At 31.9% G+C, this 22,443-nt stretch overlaps 2 protein-coding genes across 2 annotated transcripts in view; both read left to right on the top strand.

Moving 5' to 3' along the window:
• Window positions 1–3,417: 3,417 nt before the first annotated feature.
• LOC132733519 (transient receptor potential cation channel subfamily A member 1 homolog) overlaps window positions 3,418–22,443 on the top strand; it is a 93,276-nt gene continuing 74,250 nt past the window's right edge. Inside the window, exon 1 of the mRNA XM_060720175.1 lies at window positions 3,418–3,490. The gene's annotated coding sequence lies outside the window, so the exon portion shown is untranslated. The remainder of the gene's footprint in view (window positions 3,491–22,443) is intronic.
• Window positions 3,556–21,989, top strand: LOC132733518 (transient receptor potential cation channel subfamily A member 1 homolog). Its single transcript, XM_060720173.1, has 12 exons — window positions 3,556–3,746; window positions 11,121–11,168; window positions 12,083–12,126; window positions 12,460–12,564; window positions 12,883–12,981; window positions 13,728–13,827; window positions 13,994–14,169; window positions 14,940–15,112; window positions 15,784–15,951; window positions 16,971–17,041; window positions 21,157–21,371; window positions 21,692–21,989. The coding sequence occupies exons 1-12, from the start codon at window positions 3,729–3,731 to the stop codon at window positions 21,972–21,974; spliced, it is 1,500 nt and encodes a 499-aa protein (XP_060576156.1). The 5' UTR covers window positions 3,556–3,728; the 3' UTR covers window positions 21,975–21,989.

Here is a 22,443-nt window from a genome sequence, read left to right as displayed (position 1 = left end):
TAGTAGAAGTTTTGTCCGTGTCACCCGTAGAATCCGTCACGGTTGACTGAACACAGCCAAGAGGAGCGGGATTGAACGTAGTACCCTCTGCAACATCAAAGAACAGGAGATTATTTCGCATCGAGCGACATTTCAAATCAATAATATTTTCGTTACAAGAATAGTTTGCCGACTTTAATTTTTCATTTCAGCAGTCAAAAATTTGACATCACCACTTAATTGAGAAATATCACCTTTATTTTCGATAGAACGTGTCGTTACACTATCATACTGTTCGCTTATCAAAGCGTTCAACTTTTGATCAAGGTTGTTTTAGCGTTCCGTTATTTTCTCGACAGTTGGTTGAATTTTATTCTATTTGCCTAGTTTAGTGTCCATATCGTCGAAACGTTGTATAATCCCCTGTAAAATGTCCGTATTTAAATTGTTTACATTTTGCTGAGATAATATAGGTGATGTTTGATTTGTTACAAAAGGGGGTGATGGATGATACAGAGGCGGCAGCATAAAAGACTGACAGAAGCTGCTTGTTGAAGATTCGGAGACTGAAAGTTTTGTTGAGTGTTTGCCCCCATCTTTCTCTTTGAATCTTTGTTATCGTTCAATCGAGAAATATTTCCTTTTTACGTTTTCTTGTCATTAGAAACCAATATAAGTCCGTATTATATATGAAACAGATGAGTTAAGATGCCAGTAATGTAATAAAAAAGTTATATATCCATATATATGTTCTAATCACCGATTTTTCTAACTATTGCAAACATTTGAAAATATACGTCCGCCATTTTCGAGCATGCGCCTAAGTAACGGTTTCAACTTAAGCTTCAAAGATTCATTTTTTAAATAAATGAGTTCAAAATTTCAACTCATGAATTGGTAAAGTTCAAATCTAGGACTAAATACATTGAGTTCATGTAGTAAAATAGTGGCATTTTAATCTTGAATTCATGAAATTTAATTAATGATGTTTTATTTGTGAATTCAAGACTATTGATCTGTGATGTTGAGTTTGTTAAGTTTAATTCATGAAGTTGAATTCATCGTGAGGCTGAAATCGGGAAGATGAAATATTTAATTTCTGAAGCTATGGTCAGAAGTTTTCACGTGATGTTGAATTAATGAAGTTGAAGTCGTGAATATGTAATTTGAATTTGTGATTTCATGAGATTGAATTCATCAAGCTGAAATTGTGTATTCATGTACTTGAAATCGTAAATTCATGAAAATGTAATTGTTGAGCTAAAAGCGTGTTGTTGATGTTGAATTCTTGCAAATGCACTGTTTAAAGTTGACTTCGCACAGTTGATTTCGTTCATTATTTAGGCTTTAACTTGGAATTATAGAAGATACACCCGATAAGTTTAAACAATAAACCCAAGTGGTTGAATTCATGAAGTTGGAATCGTTAAACTCGTGAAGTTTTTCTGATTGAAGCTTAAATCATTAAATCGTGAATTAACATTTATATGAAGAGATTTTAAACTTCTGAACTCATACATTTGAATTGATTAAGTAAAAATGTCTCATACGGAGTTTCGTATTGATGAGACCCGATCGCTTATATACAGATTAGACTGATTTAGTCTTATTCTTTAAAAAAATAAAAGAACTATCCTACTCAAAGTTGGTTAATTTTTTCGTACCACCGTACTTACTTCTGAGTTATTGCTTTGAATCACTTAATGATTTTTAGTGATCATCATTTCCACTTACAGGCATGGTTTCACAATAGTAGAGCGCGCTGTCTAACGCACAGCTCTTGTTTGTCATTGAATTCGATAACAGTCTTTGTAAAATACTTCCTTTTACGACGGACGTTTATGATTTTTAAATTGTAATGAAACAATTACAGTTCAAACTTTGATTAGTTACATTTAACTTCACAGCGATAATTTGCCATGCATTATTTTCAAAGTCAGCTGACATAATTTTCGATTCATAGGAATAACGTTTGTAACGATATTATACCGGCATCTTTTTTTTTCCAAATTTTATTAAAGCAATTCGGTAATTTCAACAGACAATTTTTTTCTGATATGAGATGCAAACAGTTATTGTACAAAAGCAACTACCCTGACACAAGTACGTCAACCTTTAACCCTTTACCTCATATTTAAACAAATATTGACATTACACCATGTATTTGGTACTATCCTATACATTTTCATTTGTATTTTTCTTAATCATAATTACACTTTCATAAAAGAAGAAGAACTTTTATTTGTTCTAAAGCCCTAAAAAGAGCCATTGACAAAGCATCAATATATATACATACAAAAAATAGAAACATGGCAATACGTGACAAGAAGTCGAGATGGCATGTGTATTCACGGGAAATAATTCTTTGGTAAATGGGAAAGAAGCTCATACACTTTAAGCTGATTCACTGTGTCATATAAAATTACCAAATCAAAGAGCTTCAGGGAACAATATTAAACGAAGAGTGGTTTCACATGACATCTCGCTTGGGAGAGGCAGAATAATGTAAATATTGCAATACGACAAAACATATAAATTTCTATATAATAATAATATGGTTAACGAGGTTGGATGCTCCTAGATAATATGTTGATATCATTTAAGGATTTTGCTCTTTCTTGGAAAGGGGCGCTATCCACAAATGATACATAGTGCTAAATATGATACATTCACCAACACATAAATGCCCCATCGAAAAACGAAAATATAGAGCACATGATGGTGATCTGTACATAAACAACGGCATTATAAACAGAAAGATTAGGAGTCTCCATCAACGGAACCATTTTTTAAAGGTATCTATGACTAGGTTATCATCAATGTACTAAATATTATGCATACACCATAAAGCATTTTGTTTGACCAAAAAGATTAAAGTAGTCTTATTAAATGATAAAGATATATCTATATATATTTTATCGAGTCATTGTTTTCATTTTAGATGAGTTAACCCTTGACGGAAAGGTTAAATATCAAAAGCCGGTTTTACTATTTATAATGTAAAGCAATTTATTTTTACAAAACATTTTGTCTTAGTAAGCATTAACCTAGAATTATGTTATAGATATATCTACATGTAAATTGGCAAATCTACAGTGAATCGATCTGTTGCTGACGTTTAATAAAAGCATGATACGTTTAAATACTTAAATTACGATTTATTAAATTAAGTGCGCACGTAAAATCTTATATGTCGGCACGCGATAACAAACAGCGAGCTTTATTTTTTAACACGTGCAAATTACAGGCAATTGGATGACACGTGTCCATCTTTATGCTTCAGATTGGACCCCATACTGGTGCATTGGTTTGCCACTTTATATCTGCATTTTGTTCCGTTTGATATTGTTATGTCTAACCAATCATTCCACTTGTAGTCTACTTCGGAAAATCCCTTTTTGTATTGTTATATTCACGGAAAATTCTAAGAAGTACATGTAGATACAATTGTTGTAATTGTTACAATTTCAACAAGTTATTCAAGGAATTGATTGAGACTCAATTGTTTTAGGTACAACATTTTTTTAATCGCTGATGATCTGAATGATAACACTTTTTGTAAACGTAGGTGGCTTTATCTTTCACGAGCATCTTGAATATACTTAAAAGGATATACTTTACTTCCCTTTGTGATTGTTTCTTAACACTTATTTCGAATAGAAAAGGATACAATACTTTTTTCTTCTTCATATTATTCATTTGATAAACTTTGTGGTGTGTTGTATTGCATTATATACTTGATATTTCGGATGTCAAATAAAGAAACGGTTAGTATGTTTTTGTCATGGTTTATTTACATATAATCGTTGTTTCTTACTTGTATCACGTGATCGTCCGATATATTTAACTTCACTTTGCAATATTATCTTTTTATCTCTCCGTGCTTCGCAAAGGATAGTTAACGACAATAGTATCTGAAAGACATGTAAACAAAACCTTCCGTTAAACCATCAAGGAAATTTATTAGAATGCAATTTTAAGGCGAATGTTGCGTTTGCGTATCAAAGTTTGGATTTAGATGTACATTGAACTCGTCGCACACAGCCGTATGCATAATGTAAAAATTATATTAATATAACAACAAACTAAGGTTACATTATGTTCATTTTTCTCTGTCAAGTTGTATATAATAAGTAATATATTTCGAGAGAATGACTATCATAATTATGATAGACCAACTATACATACTAAAATACTTATGCTTTAATATTAATAAAAAATTATAATGAAAAAAAAAGATGTTAAAAAAATACTCTGCGGTCATTTTGTATCTTGAACGTTATCGATGCATTTCGTTCTAAATTTCACGTGGATGGTATATACTATGGATTATTTAATATAAAATAAAATACTATTATGGCAAAATGTTATCTTGAATTTTTTAGATCCACAACCTCTGCTTAAACAATAAGCATGCATGTTAGGAAATACAAATAAGAAGCAACAGACGTTTCACTATTCTATTTAACATGTATTTTTGTTAACACATTATGTATAAACACTTTAACGGAAACAATGCCATCGGAGCAGGAAATAATACACTTGAAATAAGGGAGTGCAATTTAATTAAAAAATTCTTTTCGTCTCACTTAAGCCTTGTACGAATTATTATTATTGGCCAATGTATAACCGCATGCAGTCCTTAATTTTACAAAAAAATATATTCCTGTAACGTCGATTGCTAATTTTAAAAGTTTTAAAAGTAATTTTGTAGTAGAATCCTATCAAGGACACTGTTTTACATTAAATATCATGTATTTATTACTAGCGTCTTATCATAGTGCACATCAAACAGTTTACAAAAGTTACCCATCTCACGCACTTGTAAGCATTTGAAAAGTAACACCAACTTTTAATAGTTTTTAATCCGATCCTATGACTGTATGGTTATAAGCGTATACATTTTCAAATACACTAACCTACTGCACTTACTAGACAGAAGTCAGCATGTGTGTGTATTTAGGAAGTTTCAATCTGCTTATTAATATCAATTGTCATTTTTTATGTAAAAAAATAAGAAAGGCTCAAGGCGTCATCAAACCTGGAACAGTCTACTTGCCTTGATAAAATAGCCCAAACATTCCAGTAGTCATGGCCACGAGATACTATGCACAGAAATACCGTACAACATTAATGTTTCAAAAAATTGGAGGAATAAATAAAAAATTAGATCATCTTATTTCCAAGACATGATATAAACATACAATTTAAATACTGCGTAACTGTGATATCATATCCCCAAAGCAGCACGCTCAAGATTTTTGCTCTAATTTTCATGAACATTTTAGATATATAAAAAAATAGCCCTTGCTGTGTTAGTAACGCATTAGAAATATGGTGAAGAAAATCTGAATGCTCAGTCAAACTTCGGTAATATTTGTCTTCTTTACGAGAAATTGTTCTGGAATAATGGTCGATACAAGGTCATCTGATTGCAATCAAACAATATAATACAGTAGGGGCTATTTTACGTAGATTGTAAGTGTAAACTGCTACCTTTGTTCACTTCACAATATTGTACTTTTAAATACATTTTTTCCGAATTGTTATGAAAATAAGCATGGATCTTGAGGTATGCTGCTTTAACGATATCATAACATTATGTTTAATAATGGAATCTTAAAGAATTTAATGGTTTCAATATCTCAATACTATGTTTTTCGGGGTCATTCAACACGTAGCTGCAAATTACTGCAATTATCCGATTTAGTCTGAATCACTCAATTTTCATTCAGTTTTACCTGATTATCATCCATTTCCGGCTTCTTTCAACAATTTACGATGCCATATTCTCAGAGACCAAAACTGCTATTGCAATAATTATTATAAAACAAGACAAAATTATTTCGGTTTATTTTCTTCCATTTAATTTTATATAAAGCAGGAATGTATTTCAACAACTTCAAGTGTCTTACTCACATTCACTTACTAGAACAATGGTCTCTTAATTAATATACTCTTATTATTTTATGTCCGTTAAGTTTAACAATGATACCAACGTAATGTAATAGCTCTCTTATTCTATTGACATTAAAGTGTTTATGCTGATTTATATAATGGTTCAGGCCCCCACAAAGTTTCTTTATACATGTAAAATGATTAAAGGGGGAAATACTTGGGAAAAAAAAACTTGACAAATTTGGGAAAAAAAATTTTAAAAATCGAAAGACTAAAAAGGGAAATTTTTTCTTTAATTTCTTAAAAATTAAATAAGCCCCTGAAAGTGTTCCCCTGTCACAAAAAATTTTAAATTTAATTTTTTAAAGATGAAAATTTTAAATTTTTCAATTTAAAAAATTTCCTTGAAATTTTCTTTCTTACGGAAAACTTAAAATCGATTGAGCAAAGGGCTGTCAAAAGGGGTTAAAAAAAAGTTTTAGGGGCAGTTTTTTATTTTTAAAAAAAAGAATTTAACAGGGGGAATAATGTCATTTAAATTGGGGGGAAAAAAAAAAACTTTAGTGGGAGTAATTGTCAAATTTAAACGAGAAAAATGTTTTTAAAGAAAAAAGAAAACACAATACGTTTATAGGGAAACTTAGGAATCATAACTTAATACGTAGGCCACAAAAATCGGCAAAGCTATGTTAACAACACTATGAGTGATATAATCTGAATACTATGGGATTTATATCACTAAATAGAAACCCAGACTTTCAGTTATAAACATAAACTATTACAATGATTTGACAGAGTATTTCTTGCATATCAGACTGGTATTTCCGTTAATTTTACCCATGCCGGATATTTCATCTGTCATGGGGGTGCCAGATGAGTCGCGTGCTATACAATGGCATGCTTTGAATGACGTTATTTCGCCGTTGTGAATGAAGTTGTAATTTCATACGTTACTGTACGAAAATAGTTACGGGTGTAAGGACATAAATTTCCAATCGGATTGGAATATCCGTCCTTCGGGAACCTTCCGATTGGCGAGTCTCCTGGGAACGGATATTAAGATCTGTACAGCAGCATATGACAGCTATAATTAATTTCAAGTAACAGCCCAAACTGTTGACAAAAAATATCTTATCGTTAAGCAACAGTTATTCCTAAACAGGTAGCTTAGTGGGCGGATTACAGAGGTAGAACGTTTGATTCCTAATTTATTAAAACATATTTTAAACAATATCTCTGTTTTTGATTATCATTTAAAAACATCAATACGATAAAGAAAACAACAATGTTAAATTAAAGTTAAAATTAGACTTTCAATACATGTGCCTTTTTAATGTATATGTTCTGACTCATAATAATGCCTACAACTCCAAATCCGTACGGTAAATTTTGCTTAAATTTTGCATACAGGTGTCCTTTAGGTATACCACTCAACAATGTTGTCAACTTTACAATCCCTTACAGTGCAAATTAAAGTGGTTATAACTTAAATGATAATTTACAAATATATTGTAATTTGCTCAATATTTACAAACCAATATCTTAAAACAACCATATAATGAAGTGAAATCGTAGACTATCGTCTTTATGATTTTAAAACATCATTTTTTGAAACTTAACCTAAAGTAACCTAGTATATATCAATAACACGTATAAAAATCAGTATTAGACGTTTCAAAGCGTATTTATAATAAATCTATTTTCAAAAGTAAATCGTTCAACTCGGTACACAGTTGTAGTGCTGAATCAGCGTCCCATGGCATCTGTAGGTCTAGCTTCAGAAGGGGTGCTAATTCTACGAATTCCTCACATTGTCTTTTTGGGCGTGAATACATGTTCTTTGCAAACACGCCTCTCAAGTTAACTGCATAGCCGAAGTCGTGAGTTTCATACAGACCTGGTTCAGGTTTACCACAAATAACAGAAGAACTGGTTAGTTGCCTTATTTCATGTGCAATCCGGTCTAACTCGGTTTGTATGAGGTCCATGGACCAAAAATTTAAGTTCCCATATTGTATCGGGTCCAGATCATTAAATACACATGTATCGCGTAAGTCTTTGAAAAAAATAATCCACCAATAGATTCCATTTTGTCGTAATGTACACCACCACTTCTCAATGCGTTGGTTAGATGTGCTTTTTCCAACTACAACGCTTCGAGTACCAGCAATCGGATCTGTAGAATCGTGTCTGAAGTATTGCTGCAATAGTAAAGCAATGCAGTTTTCCGTACCAATATCACAACGTATATAGTATTGGGTTGGGGGGACTTAATAATGTTCATTAAATGTGTCTAAAAGTATCTTGCAATAAGGTGTGGGTCGTTATTTGAGTCCGAAACCTCTAACCATATTTTTTTCTACAGCACCATGGATACAAAATCCTTTTGGTTTTAGTTTGTCTTAACCGTCCATATGTCATATTAAACTAGTCCTTTGGCGTAGTATACGCGTCGGCAGAAGCGATGAGCTTTCCGCATCTCAATACCATCTGGATCAAGCGCTCTCATTATTTCCATGACGTCGTCCCCCTTGACGTACATGTTGTAATCCAGCATTAACCTACGCCACATTGTACGGTATCCTATGCATTGTCCACTTGTTTGTATTTCTCTGTTTATAACATCAGACACAGTCTCAAAAGGATTATATATTCCATTATGCCGTTTTAAATTTAAGCGTTTGAAAATTCTGTTCTCTGTACTAAATGACGTCGTGATGCCACACCGTACCAGAAAGTTCTCTATTATCAGCAGAGTTTTGTTTGTTATAAATGTTGAGGGTAGGCATCTTGGTACGGTAGCTTTGGTAATGCCGAACAGTATAATGATGAAGACACAGATCAACATCAAGGTTTTCATCCTCGTAACCTTTGTCCAGTAGTTGTGTCTGAAATAAGAATTTATCTTTTATCTTAATCTTTATACAGTCATAGTATATAAAATGGGTAAATCTCTTAGCTCGGTCTTTTAAAGATTGATAGGTGCGAAAAAAAGTATAACATTTAAATGCTAGTAGGATATTTTGTTCTAACTGGTCCTATATCTATGTTTGTTCTTAAGTGTTCTTTTCTGCATTGTTGAAACATACAGCAAAATTAGACATTAAAGGAACTCCACTGAGGTTATTAAGCCTAAAACATAAAATTTTAATTTTTCGCATAGATCAACACAATCACTTAAAACAGAAATATAAATAAAATATAACTAAGAAATTTACATGAAATACATTGAAAATCGTATGTTTGTGCTATTCTCTGTCTGATTTGAGTGAAAAGCGTTTAAACGCTTTTCAATTGTGGGTTATTTTTCACCATTATAATAATTATTATGGAAAAACGGAGCGAGTTAATGATCTGAAATGTGGCACATAAGTTATTAGTATAGATCTACATCAAATAGAGTAATAATCTCAAAAATATATTTCCAGTCCCGTCATGACAAAAAAACTTCAGTGGAGTCCCTTTAATGCTAATTTCAAATGGTGCTCGATAACAATTATAAGTTAACTTTGTACTTGTGTGTATGAACATAGCACTTGTCGTTCTTTATGAAATTGGTCAAAACTATCTAAGTACTTTAGAGAAATACCGATTCTGTGTTAGCTCAATAAAATGCTGAATTGCGATACATGTTTAATACTGTGCACCATGCCATTTTAAGACGTAAAACTTGTATTTCCTTTCTACTTGTAAAACAGTTATTTGTTTGTTACTCATGGACAGATTTTGTGATAAGGACAAACAATGTATAAGCACTAATGTAATGAACATATTTATAACAAAACACACAGTCACACTTGTGGAATTAAAGTCTGTGATATATAACCACTATGGGATTATATCAAATAACATTAAATTCCCTCCTTAACACATCCTCTCCTCCATGACAAATCTCGATGAAATTATTTAAAACGTTTAAAAAACATACCTGAAACCAAAGTTGCTGCTTTCAGCTTCTAAAGAACGTGTAAAATGGGTTAGCCAAACGTCATAAGACGTAAGTCACAAATCAAAAGTCAAAAGTCGAAAGACAAAAGTAAAATATTCGTAAGTCGAAACTCAAAAGTGACCCTCCAAGGCTTCCATAGGAAACATCTATAACTTCTTTTCAATGATTTATTCAAGTTAAACCATAATGCATTATGCTATAAAATAAAAGTGCTTTAAAACATGAAATTATCTGCTTTATTAAAGTACATGTAAATAATTTACTTTTTTGGTAGGCAGAAATGTTTCCAAAATAATCCGGTTTCATTTCAGTCTTCTCAAAAGTCAAATAGACACACTATGGGACGTTACTTTTGACTCGGTGCTTGATAAAAATATTTTTCCCATGAGGTTTTTGCACATGCGCTACTAAAAATCAAAATGTTTGAAAAAATTATTTTCCGTTTTATATAAATTTACATGTATTATGTAAGATGCAGAAAAAAGTTGAACACAAACTGTCGGCCAAGCTTTGTAACAGCATTGAACATTTACTAATTACTTCGGTCTGTACAAGCAGTCGTGATTACCCAAAATCCGAGACTATAGATCCGGGTCATTATGCAAACCATTTTTTTTTCTTTCTATAATAAGAATTCATAAAAATGATAACAATAATATCAAAAAATAAAAACATAATGAAAACAAATATTGTATTGTCAAGCACCATGAGTGTAATCTATTTTTGGAAATCATTTATTTTCAATATTCACCATCTCAAAATTCGTACCATTTGCATACTTTCATGAATTGTGATATTTTGCTGTTTTTGACTCATCTTTGTTTTGTTTTTGTTTTTTTGTTGTTTTTTTTTTGTTGATGTTGTTGTTGTATTTTGCTGGAGTGTTAAAAGATGGTATAAGTTAATTTCGGTCCAAGGAAAATTATCATAAAAATTGTTTTGTATGTCGAATGACTTTTGAATGATTCTGGAAATTTTAAAATGAAAAAGCAGTTGTTATCCTCTTTGAGTTAATCGTCATCTTAAACAGCAGGTATTGAACGCCTGCTGCTATCGAACTTGAGCGAATATTTGGGGGAGGAGGGAGGCTTGTTATGACACGGTTTACTATTTTAACCACTATTATCACTATAACTCGATGACAACAATATGCAGTCCCATTTAAACGGTTCGTTATTTTTAAGCATTTATTTTTTGGTATAATATATATAAAGCATTAGATTTAATGTTTGATTCGAAAAATGTACTCGGCTATGTGACGGACGTGTTGTTATATTTGGAAATACTATTCCAGATGGCTACAGCAAAACTACTAACTGAAAATGAAGGAACAGAACTGAAGGTAATGTATATGCTCACAGTTTCCAACATCGAATATTAAATTATAAGCTATATATACGTTTTGTGTTCACCCACTATAGTGGGTGGCATTTATATTTACCATTGTCCGTCCGTTCGTTATCATGTTATGTAACATGTAGCTCTACAGGTGCTTCTGCTAGAGTTCAATAAAATCAGAAATGTTGGCCAACAAGTGAAGTTGTGTACCTCGGATTTACTGGAGTTATTGCCCTTGACTAAGTAACATTGGCATTTTTCAATTTGTGTCGTATAAAGATTAAAGGGTATTTGACCAAGAGTCATGAAATTTTACAGGATTGTTGATCGGCATGCGAAGTTGTGCACATAACAGTTTTGTTAGAGTTATTGCCGTTAACTTAGTATAAATTTGTAACTTTCAACTTCAACGTTCATGATTAAAAAGTATTTTACCTGTAGTCCTGAAAATTTACAAGAATGTTGGTCAGCATGTTATACACAGGGGGTATGCTTGTTTATGTATTCAGTATTTGAAGATTTTTAGCCTTTGACTTACTAAAAAGTTAGCAATTTTCAATTTGTGTCGCGCGTAGCCCAAAATATATTTGACCTAAAGTTATTAGCTTGACAAAATAGTGGAGTGTGGGGCACCCGTGTACTAGGGACACATTTCTAGTTAAAATTTAATTTTACTTTGAAAAATTAAATAGAATATCAGACAATATAGTGTTTATTGTTGTTGTTGTTGTTGTTGTTATTCACTGTGACTTATACTGCTAAATGTTTGCACGAATATGATCTTACATTTAATAATGTATTTATTCTTCTGATTTTGTCTACCTAAATGAGGTAAAACGTTCTTTACGAACAATTTGCCATTGTCAATGTCTTTATTTTGAATATAATAATTAAAGAAAGTAATAATAAATATTTCAGGAAATGAACCAAAGTGTCATACTTTCTAAGGCAGCAAGGGCAAGGTATTTGTGCCGTTCAAATCATTTTCTTTCATATGTTTACATACCCATCACAGCTGCAGGTTTGATTAATTCAATTGAAAGTTTAATTAGCATTATATTGAAATCTTACATAATTGCTTTTCTTTTACATTTCTAACAAAATTCCTATATTATAGTAGATGTGTATGGACATGCTGTTAAAGTGTGATATTACGAACAAAATTCATATTATGATAATATGCTGAAGTAAAGTTACCCTACAAAACCTTGAAGTTTCACGTAAAAAAAGGTCAGAAAAAACGTTATTCTATTATTACAATGTATTGCATATAATTCCATAATTTGATTGGACAGACAAGATGATGACAGCAAAATATACGAGTATGTCTCTGAAAGTGCAACAAACCTTGATAATTTGACAAGAATTATTAACGCTGGAAAGTCAGATGTAAACTATATGTGAGTACATGCCAAAATACAAACGGTAATTCAAAACATAATGGATAACTTAATATAGTCTATAGATTCAATGTTATATGTGAACATTAGTATTAATTATTCTTCGTTCTCCAAAACACAAACATTAAAATTAAAAAATACTTTATTTCTGTTTTTCATTTCATGAATGAACTTTGTAAAGAATAGACGTATTTTACTGTCTTGCATTGGGTGTAACATTGTTGATAAGGACTTATCTACCAAATTCACATAATAAAATTCAAAGAATTGTTAATTGGTAATATTACTGATGTTATATGATTTGTTTATATTTTCAAGAGATGATAATAGAAGAACAGCTTTACATGAAGCTGTACGGAAGGGTGAGGTTGAAACTGTCAAGCTTTTAATGTCAGCTGGTGCTAGTTTAGAATTCAAGTAAGATTTATTCTTGCCATGAACATTTTAGGGCACACGCATTCTATTATTTTAGGAACATACACCGCTTTATATGGAATTGCACTAACATTGACAGTTTTATGAAAACCGTCGTATGAGCACATTTGCGGATTTTCTAAATACAAAATTATACCATTATTATGTTTGAATGTTGAATTCTGCTTAAAACGATGGACGGTAACTTGCATTTATTTGTACCGTTCATGAACAGGTTCCTGCAACATATTCATTTCCGCTTTTAAGGGATTTCGTTTTTCACAATTTTACTTTTGTTGCCGAATCCTTATTCTCAATGTGACTTACTGCATATATTTTCAGCTTACAGGATTTTTAGTTTATTAATCAATCTTATAACATAACGCTAGAATACAAGAATCACTACTTAGTTCATTGTTATAATTTCTTTTCATAGTGTTATTTCCTTTTATCGTAGCATTTGTTAATTTATTCAAATAGTCATCTTGTTTATCTATATATTTCATTCGAATCTAATTCAATTTTGTAGTAATAAAATTCGGAAAGACGTTAATATTTACAGAATTGTAAAGAATGACTGAAACAGACTGGGATAGTTAGATCGAGATCTGCTTCTTTCCAAAATCTCATTTTTTTGTTTCAAGATGAATGTTACTCTTAAACTATATATTTAAATTGTGTACAATTATTTGTTCAATATCCTGACTGTCAAAATGTATACATGAAACCTCTAATCAATGTATTTTCAGAGATGTAGATGGGAATACTGCTTTACATAATGCTTGTTTGAAAACATGTCCTGAAGAAAATACGGCAAAAATTTTCAAATTATTATTTCCTCAAGGAAAGGTACGATAGAATACTTCTTTTGTACTGAAACAAGATACATGATATAATTGATGGCTTTTATCTTTTAAATATGAAATTTGTATTGTGGTCAATTACATTTTTTTGTATTTTGTAACAATTGTGTAGACGAGATGTAAATCATTACTTTGGCACTGTCTTCTTTTAGAACCTTGAGGCCATTAAAATAAGTAAAACCAGAAAAAGGTCCGACATTCAAAAATGCAGATGTCATACAAGAACGTTTGAACAGACTTGGCTCGACGCAGCAACATCTACAAATAATTATGGGGATAACATACTTGACCTTATATTACTAGAGGACAATCTTAACGAAAGTAAAAGGTATTTGAAAACTGATTTTCTAATAAGTTTTTATACACAACATTATACTTGTAGTATTTGCTACTACTATAGTTTCTTTTATTTTAGAAAATGTTGTTATTTTTCTTTCTAAGTAAGTAATTTAGAACTCATATTACAACTGTGATATACGTTTTTTATTTTCTGTTAACACATTTGTATTTCATACAGTTCATCCAATGTTGTCCGACCCTCTGTGAGGCAATTATCGTGAAACAAGGACAGTATTGTTAATATCTAAAGTCAAAGTTAGTCTTCACATTGGATGTTTCCACTAAAACCTCTAAGGAACAAACACAATTTTATATCCTGATAAATATCGCTCTCCAGAAGTTGTTCTGCATTTTAAACGAGAAAAACAATACTTTAAAAGATGTAATTCTTAGATTACATTGAGGTGAAATTGATTAATCACATCGTTAACTTGTAACTCGCATTTAATATTTTCAGTCAAATTTTGTTTTGTTCCTCCTATCAGAGTCATCTCTCTTTCTACAATCATATTGCTCGGATAAATATCGATGATTTAATTAACAAGACAAGTTCCGAACAAACTTTCCTGTATTGAAAAATTGGATTTCATAGACGCCTGAACCCAGCCTTCCATGCTATATTTAAGTAACCGTAACCGTGGCCTCTGCAGGAGTTTACATTTACAAAGAAAAAAGTTCCCTCCGCAAAATATTTTCAAAACCACCCGGTTAGTTGATGCACCAAGCTTATAACAAAGACCTTTAATTTCATAATTTTAGGGAAATTGTTCAGTACCTGATCAAGGAAACAGAGATGTTCTACCTCTTAAAGCTTCTTAGAAACACACAACGTCCTCTACAAAACTCAACATCTGAAGTTGGAAGTCCTTTTGAAAGCAATGACAACAATTTAATTACTTCACCTTTTAGACGGCTTTTAGAGCTTTATCCAGGTACATGTATTTTTCTCTTCCCTGTTGCACGTCATATAAGTCGGATCGCAATTAAATTGTGTATTTCAAATGCTTAAAAATCATAAAAAAACTGACAATAGGCAAACAAAAAGAATAAACGGAAAGCCGATATATTTTTTATTATATATCTTTCGTTTAATTTGAAATATCACCATCATCACCCCTCCCCATAAAAACCAACATAAATATCATCATCCACACCACCACCATTATCAACAACAAAACCACTACCACTATCAACAACACCACCAATATAAGCACCAAAATCACAACCACTACCACCATCATCGATAATAGCCTTGTGACCCTGTCAAAATTATGTTAGAAGAAAAGGTAACAATTCATGAATGGTTTTATTGTATTTAGGATTTGGCTGATACAACGGCAACAATTACTTTTTAGACGTTACAGTATTTATTGATTATCATTTACTGTGAGTTCAAGAAAAAATTGCCTAAACAAATTATGCGTTGTAACAATGTATATGAAAATAAATTGAATAATATATATTTTGGATCAAATACGGTAATGCAGATTGTCGATTGGTTAGAATTATTAGTTATATAAAAATGTGTTTTATTTTAAACGGGTCTGGATTTTTAATTTCAATAATCATTATGATAATACTTCATCAAAACGTGTTCTTTCAGAAGTTATCTCTGACTTATTGGATAGATGCATAGTAAAAACTACAGGAAAAGTTAATTACCACTTTGAGCTCTTGGATGATACTTACCTTTTACATACATGGCCACCTCAGCAGGAGTACTACTGCAAATGGTTATATCAATCCAAATGGGAACATGTAGATGCTAAAGGTAAGTACAAAATAACAGTTGATATCATATTAATTAGTAATTGATGATGTTCATGTATTACAACTTTAATTTTAGAAAACAGATATTAGTTGTATTTACAAATATTAACACATTATCAATATGTAATAAAGTGGTTTTAATAATAAGTCAAGTAATGTCCCGTAACTGTATCTTGTATAATGATACATTGATTTCATCTGACATAATGTTAGTATTTTATTACCTGTTTACCGGTGTGTTTTATTCGAAAATATACCTTTCTTTAACAAATAATATATCCCAAACTGTGATTTTATCGCTCAATAAAATCATTGTTTGGAGTCTGGATGCGAGGAATTATATCACGAGGGCGTAGCCCGAGTGATATAATGATGCGCATCCGAACGACATAACGAATTGAACGAATGTTCATAAGTCAACATGTGTATTTTGATTCTAACGCGACATTAACAAATAAATGCTGCCATACCTGATATTTAGCTAATTGCGCCTGATTGTTTCGTACTTATTTTCAGCGCATCACACTTTTAGTGGTTACGTCACATGTCTAAATATAAAATGTCAACAGTGATTTTAATGCATAATAACACACACTTTCAATTTCACAAAGCGGGTCGTGTCATTTGTGCCATGTCGTATTTTCGCTTCGCTTGGCGCAACGCAAAAACACATGTTTTCGCCTTACGTCCTCCGGAGTATATGTAAGACAAAATTGCGACTGTGTCGTTTTATTGAATTTTGGTATAGCGAAAGTACGACACGATGTTGACTTTGTCGTATTTTTGTGTTTCGTCCGACGCCTTACGTAATTAAAATAAGACATGGATCAAATCAGCCACCATATATGTCACTTGTATTTCGCAAAATACATCATATCAGTTTAATGATTAAAGAACACATTACCACATTTTATCCCGATGTGTTATCGGTCATGGTAACAAACTGCGGAAGTTATTTATATTATAGATTTTAATTAAATGTGATATAGTGAAATAGAGAGAAAATTTATATTTCCACAGAAAGGAAGATTCGTGATGCCTACACAAAACATTTGTCGCAAATAAGAAACAACCATCCTGTTATGTTAATGGTAAGAAAAATACTCTATAACGTGCTAAAAAAGTAGATATTAAAGTGAAATAAAAGTTAAATAATTTAATAATTTGGAAAATACGTACATGTATTTTGCAAATGTAATGGTAGTCAAAGAAAATGAGGACGAAGATCAACAAAGCAAGGCGACGTTCAAACAATGCCGCATGCTACACAACCAAGCTACAAAAGCAGGTTACTCAATGAAACAGAAAATTGTAGATATTGATGTTTGCCATTCTTTTCATGATCTTGAATAGGTGAATATAGGTCACAAAGAATAACATGTCATACTTGTTTCGGGAATGGTGGATGTGAAACATCAGTGACTGCTAAATAACTGTTGTAAACCCACTTTAATTTCTGAATTTACAAAATAAATACTTAAACTTACGTAAATTCGTGTGGACAATTAAAACTTGTATTTTTTACTGTTGTTGTCACTTTCACTACTCATTTTCTTCCCTCTTTCTTTTATATTTGGGACAACTAAATTTTTCATGATCTTCTATGTACAAAAGTATCTGAGGTTTTTTTCTTCAGTGTAGTCTGTAGACATAATTACACCGTGCATATTCAGTAACGCAGGAATGTGCAAATAACGGAAAAGTAACGCCGAATCTGTGCGACGGTATTGCCAAAACGAATAACACAGTAAGTAAACGAACCAAAATAGTTTATTCTAAATCAAATTCAAAGAAATGAATCAGTGCATACGGCTGCTGCGACATTATACTTTAACCAGCATTAATAAAATGTTCAGGAATATGTTTACTTCTTTAGATCATTCGTGAGAAAGACAACCTGATTACCGTTTTGAAGGTGATTTTTGTGTTTCGTCAAATAAATATGTTCATTTAACATATTTAAATCATTATTTTTTCATAGTCTGTATACCTAAGACATTTGCCAAACTACAAGCGTCGTATAACAATAGAAGGAGGCTGGTGAAATAAGATTAAGTTGCTTTTAATGAGATAACCATTGTTGGTTCAGTGCTGCTTTCACGAATTCAGCGTCACCTCGTAAAAATGGTCTCAATTACGTTTTATCTGCTAAATTAAGTGTAATATGACTCGAGTAGATTGGAAAATGTCTCAGGTAGAGCGGATATAAAAAAAATGATAAAGTAATATGTTATTGTATTTAAAAATATCAACTAAACTAAAAATCGCCATCAATACGCTAGCTCTGCAGCTAGTCAGGTCTTCATTTTCATGAATGATCTTGAAAAATAAACATTTTCATGAAAATATTTTTGATGAGGTTTAAATTATAATGTCTCAGCAACCGTATGCGCTAATTTATTTCTTCCAATTTGGTGTACAATAAAAATATTGGTCAATTTACTTATCGCTGTGCTCGTTTCAGCCACTAAATTGCACAAATCTGCGTTACCTTTGCACAATTCCTGCGTTATTTGCACATTCCTGCGTTACTGGATATACACGGTGAATGATCAAATTTCAAAATTTCATTTTGTTCAGCTCGTTTCGGACATACGCATGTTTTTACTTCAGTCATATACCGCTTGTCGTTGGCACAAACGAACCATCTTCAAAGTTTCAATGATCCCCGTCGTTTAATTAAACACATCTGCGGATGTTTATAATTCAAAACTTAAAAAATTATATTTTGATATTGAATCTTTCTTTAACCGGTGATTGAAAGAATTGATGGCAGTTTCCACTTACCACTTTTTTCCATGAACAGAGTCAATGAAACCAAATTTGCAAGATTTTCATTTTTTACGATCTTTAACGTTTTACCTCATATAAACGTGTTTTGATGGCTTTTTGCCCCCTTTTGAGGCCTCTAACAGTGAATATATGCCCTATTTAGGCCCCAAACACTGTTTTTCGTTTGAAAAATGTTGTTAAAAAAGTGACCACTTTTCGTCGCCGCCCCCATCAAAATGGTACATAAGGGGGTTGCCAGAAGAGGGATGCGCCCCTTCTGTTTTGGGGTGTTGAAGGGGGCGGTAGTCCCCCTCATCGTCAAGAAAGTTTTGGACATGTTACAGGCTAAAAATGGCCTCAGGTCGATCTCAGGGTAACTAGTAACCGATGCTGCAAAGCCTTTTACTCTATCTCAATTCATTCAGAAGTTGAAGCACTTTGAAATCAGTTTTGATGGGGGTAAAAACAATGCAAAATAGTAATTTTTCGCAATTTTGAGACGTTCCCCGTTGCCATGGTAACAGGAAATTTCTGATTGAGCATGCTGTTACAGAGGCCATGGTCCAGTGAACATTTGTGTCAAGTTTCATCAGTATTGTAACGTACTTTTTCCGCAGTGTCAGGATAGCTGTTTCAAAAATACGCCACAAGTTCTACTGTATAAACATATATGCTAACTTAGCATCAGTAATATACAGCACCCGGTTTCAATGTTATATTAGTAGACTCTTTTCTTTAGGATTTCCGGAAAAATAATACAACGCTTTCATCAAGTTTCAATTCTTTGGTTTAATAGTGTATACATCAATTTTGTATACATAAACTGCATATATATACTAACATTTAATTATATCTTATCATCAATATACAGAAATAGGTTTCAGCATCATTTCATAAGGCGCTATGTTAAGTGGTTTGATGATTTCCTAAAATATAAGTCAACAACGCTTTTATCAAGTTCGGATTCTTTGGTCTAATATTTGTTTAATTTAGGATTAAAAGTTACAGCATGAAGAACGTCAGCTCTCATTCAGGAAAAGTTGCTTAATAAAAGTTTAATACATATTCCAATGTGATTTAGGAGTCTTTCCTAAATAGAAACTTACTAAAATTCAGTTTTTGATGTTTTCTGCTCAGTTTTGAATTATCGCGCCTAAGCAACTTTAGTGGGCGTTGTTGTTCCAAAATGAGGACTGTCGCTCTATTTATAAACCTTTGAGCCGTTTAGGAATTTAGGAAAGGATTCCCGACCAATGAGAATGCACTTAGGATTTATCTAAGCAAATCAGAATCGGTCAGAAATTCCCATCCTAAAATGAGTAAACAGCTCAACAGATCATAATAACAAAATACAAAGTAAACATATAAAGTTGTAAGTAATCATTATGTTGAGAAATAACACTTATGCTATTAAATACATCTCAATTAAATACTTATGGTAATTTAGCAGGATTATTACAATTTAAAGAGAATTAGGGTGATTCAACAACCCAACTTTACTACGCGACTGACCAAACAAACAGTGCGGTCTTGTTTTACAAAAATAAACTATTACAGTAAATCTCTTGAACAATTTGAGAAGCAAACATTATAATCACATAATACAAAATACATGTTACACAATAAAGTCAGATATGCTTCAGTTCTAAACAAACTACAGATATCGTTACTCGTGTACCTAAAACAAAGATGGCAGCTTCCATGAACATTTTGGGAAAGTTTTAGGAATTATTATTTAGACAAAAATAAATTGATTAGAGCATGTTTCATGAACAATTACTGATTATAACATCAAAACATAATGGATACTACAAAAATTGTGGAGTAACAGACATGTTAATGCAGGAATAAAGAAATAATCGTGCTTCCTTAAATGTCAACAATCTAACATGAAATTCGGAGAAAGGTAACATTCAATTTTAGGAACGTTTATACATAGTGAATTATTAGAATGCTGAAAACAATATAATTACTTTACTGTCCTTATTGGAATAGGTATATTGCGTATACATTACTTAAATGCAAAAAATGACAATAAGTAATTATTTAATAAATAAATAACGATTCTAAAAATAGAATATTTCAGAAACAATAACAAGCTTACATGTCTTACAGTATTGAAGATTTTTTATCGTTTCATAGCAGTTTGAACTTGTAACAGCTGGCTTTTCAATGGAAATGGCCATTTTTCACAATATGCTCATGGGGTGAAAGGTTAAGGTATCCATCCATATTCTCTACTTCATTGGCAGCAGTATGAACATAAGTCAAGTTAAGAAAATAACTATTTCGAAATGTTTGTTTCACGCTTAAATGATCTTTATCGATGTCCTCAGTAAACTTCATTCAATTAAATGTTACACGTAGTTTCAGCTATAACTCTCCTAGCTTGTTTCTTTGCTATGATTAACCATGTTTCATATCTTGATTTCAGCTGAAACATAAAAGAGATAAAACCTCTAAAGATCCCGGTAAAAAGGAAGTTTACAGACAACTTGTCGATCACCCTCTTGTTAAAGCTCTGATTAAACATAAGTGGCAACATATAGGCAAAAAGTTTCACATCATGAGCTTGATTATATACCTGATATTTCTAGGTACACTGACAGCGTTCGTAAATGATATCGCCAAGCTATACGTGCGCTTCCAGTAAGTTGATAGAAAAAGCATTGATTTCTTTATTTCCATATGCTTACTAGGTCAAAGAGGATTGGTTAAAATATCAAATTATAGCTAGTCGACTTAAGAACTTAGGATTATTGATTCAAATATTATTATTATCGTAAGTGCTTAATATTGAATGCACTTTCAAACATATAAAAAGTAGGCCTTTGGGGATGTTTTATTATCAGATAACTCATGGAAATCATCGTTTGCTTTTATTTGTTAATTTATTTATTAATTTATTTTTGCATGTAAAATATATTTCACATTTAGTATTATCTTTATCTAAAGTCTTTTTTCTTCAGGGATTCAGACACTATATCCGCAACTTCAAACAAAACAGGTTGTATACTGTCTACTGTATGCAGAACAACATATACATGTATATGCATTAACTCAACGGAGTGCAACAGCACGACCTCTTGTTATAATACGAGTTCATATAATAAGACAACATCACCAACCACTCATAAGCTTGCCACATGTGAAACATACGGAAACTATCCAATGATTACTGTTTTGCAAAAAGTGGTCATATTCCTGGCAATAATCTTGATATTGAAAGAGGTATTTAAACAATTAAGTTAATCATACTCGTAAGCTAACCGTTTAACCACATTTGGTAACCTATGTTGCGCCGCATAAATGTACGATTTATATAGCTAATGTGTTACTAGTATCTGTGTACGCTGAATACAGCTTACTGCTTGCTTAACACACAAAGAGGATGCATATTAGAATACATAGTTCAGTTTAATGAGATAACCAAGTTTGTTTTTTAACCAAGATGGTTATTCTTACAATTTTAGTTCTGATAGGACAACAACAAAACTTCGACTATGACTTTGAAGAGTACGTGTGTGTCGACGAAAATGACCACGACTACAACTACCACGACTACAACAACCACGACTACAACAACCACGACTACAACTACCACGACTACTACAACTACCACGACTACAACTACCACGACTATAACTACCACGACTACAACTACCACGACTACAACTACCACGACTACAACTACAGGCATTACTTCGACTACAATTTTAAC

Source organism: Ruditapes philippinarum, unplaced genomic scaffold (assembly GCF_026571515.1).
Source record: "Ruditapes philippinarum isolate M1 unplaced genomic scaffold, ASM2657151v2 ctg5878_1_1_1_1, whole genome shotgun sequence".
Classification (NCBI taxonomy): domain Eukaryota; kingdom Metazoa; phylum Mollusca; class Bivalvia; order Venerida; family Veneridae; genus Ruditapes; species Ruditapes philippinarum.
Note: the sequence above shows the minus strand (reverse complement) of the source record. Positions and strands in the feature narration are given on the sequence as shown.

Bases quoted from the DNA above. Each gene is read 5' to 3' on its own strand.
- LOC132733518 (XM_060720173.1), top strand. The intron at 14,170-14,939 runs GTATTTGAAAAC...TCATAATTTTAG, and splicing joins AATCTTAACGAAAGTAAAAG to GGAAATTGTTCAGTACCTGA. The intron at 15,113-15,783 runs GTACATGTATTT...GTGTTCTTTCAG, and splicing joins GCTTTTAGAGCTTTATCCAG to AAGTTATCTCTGACTTATTG.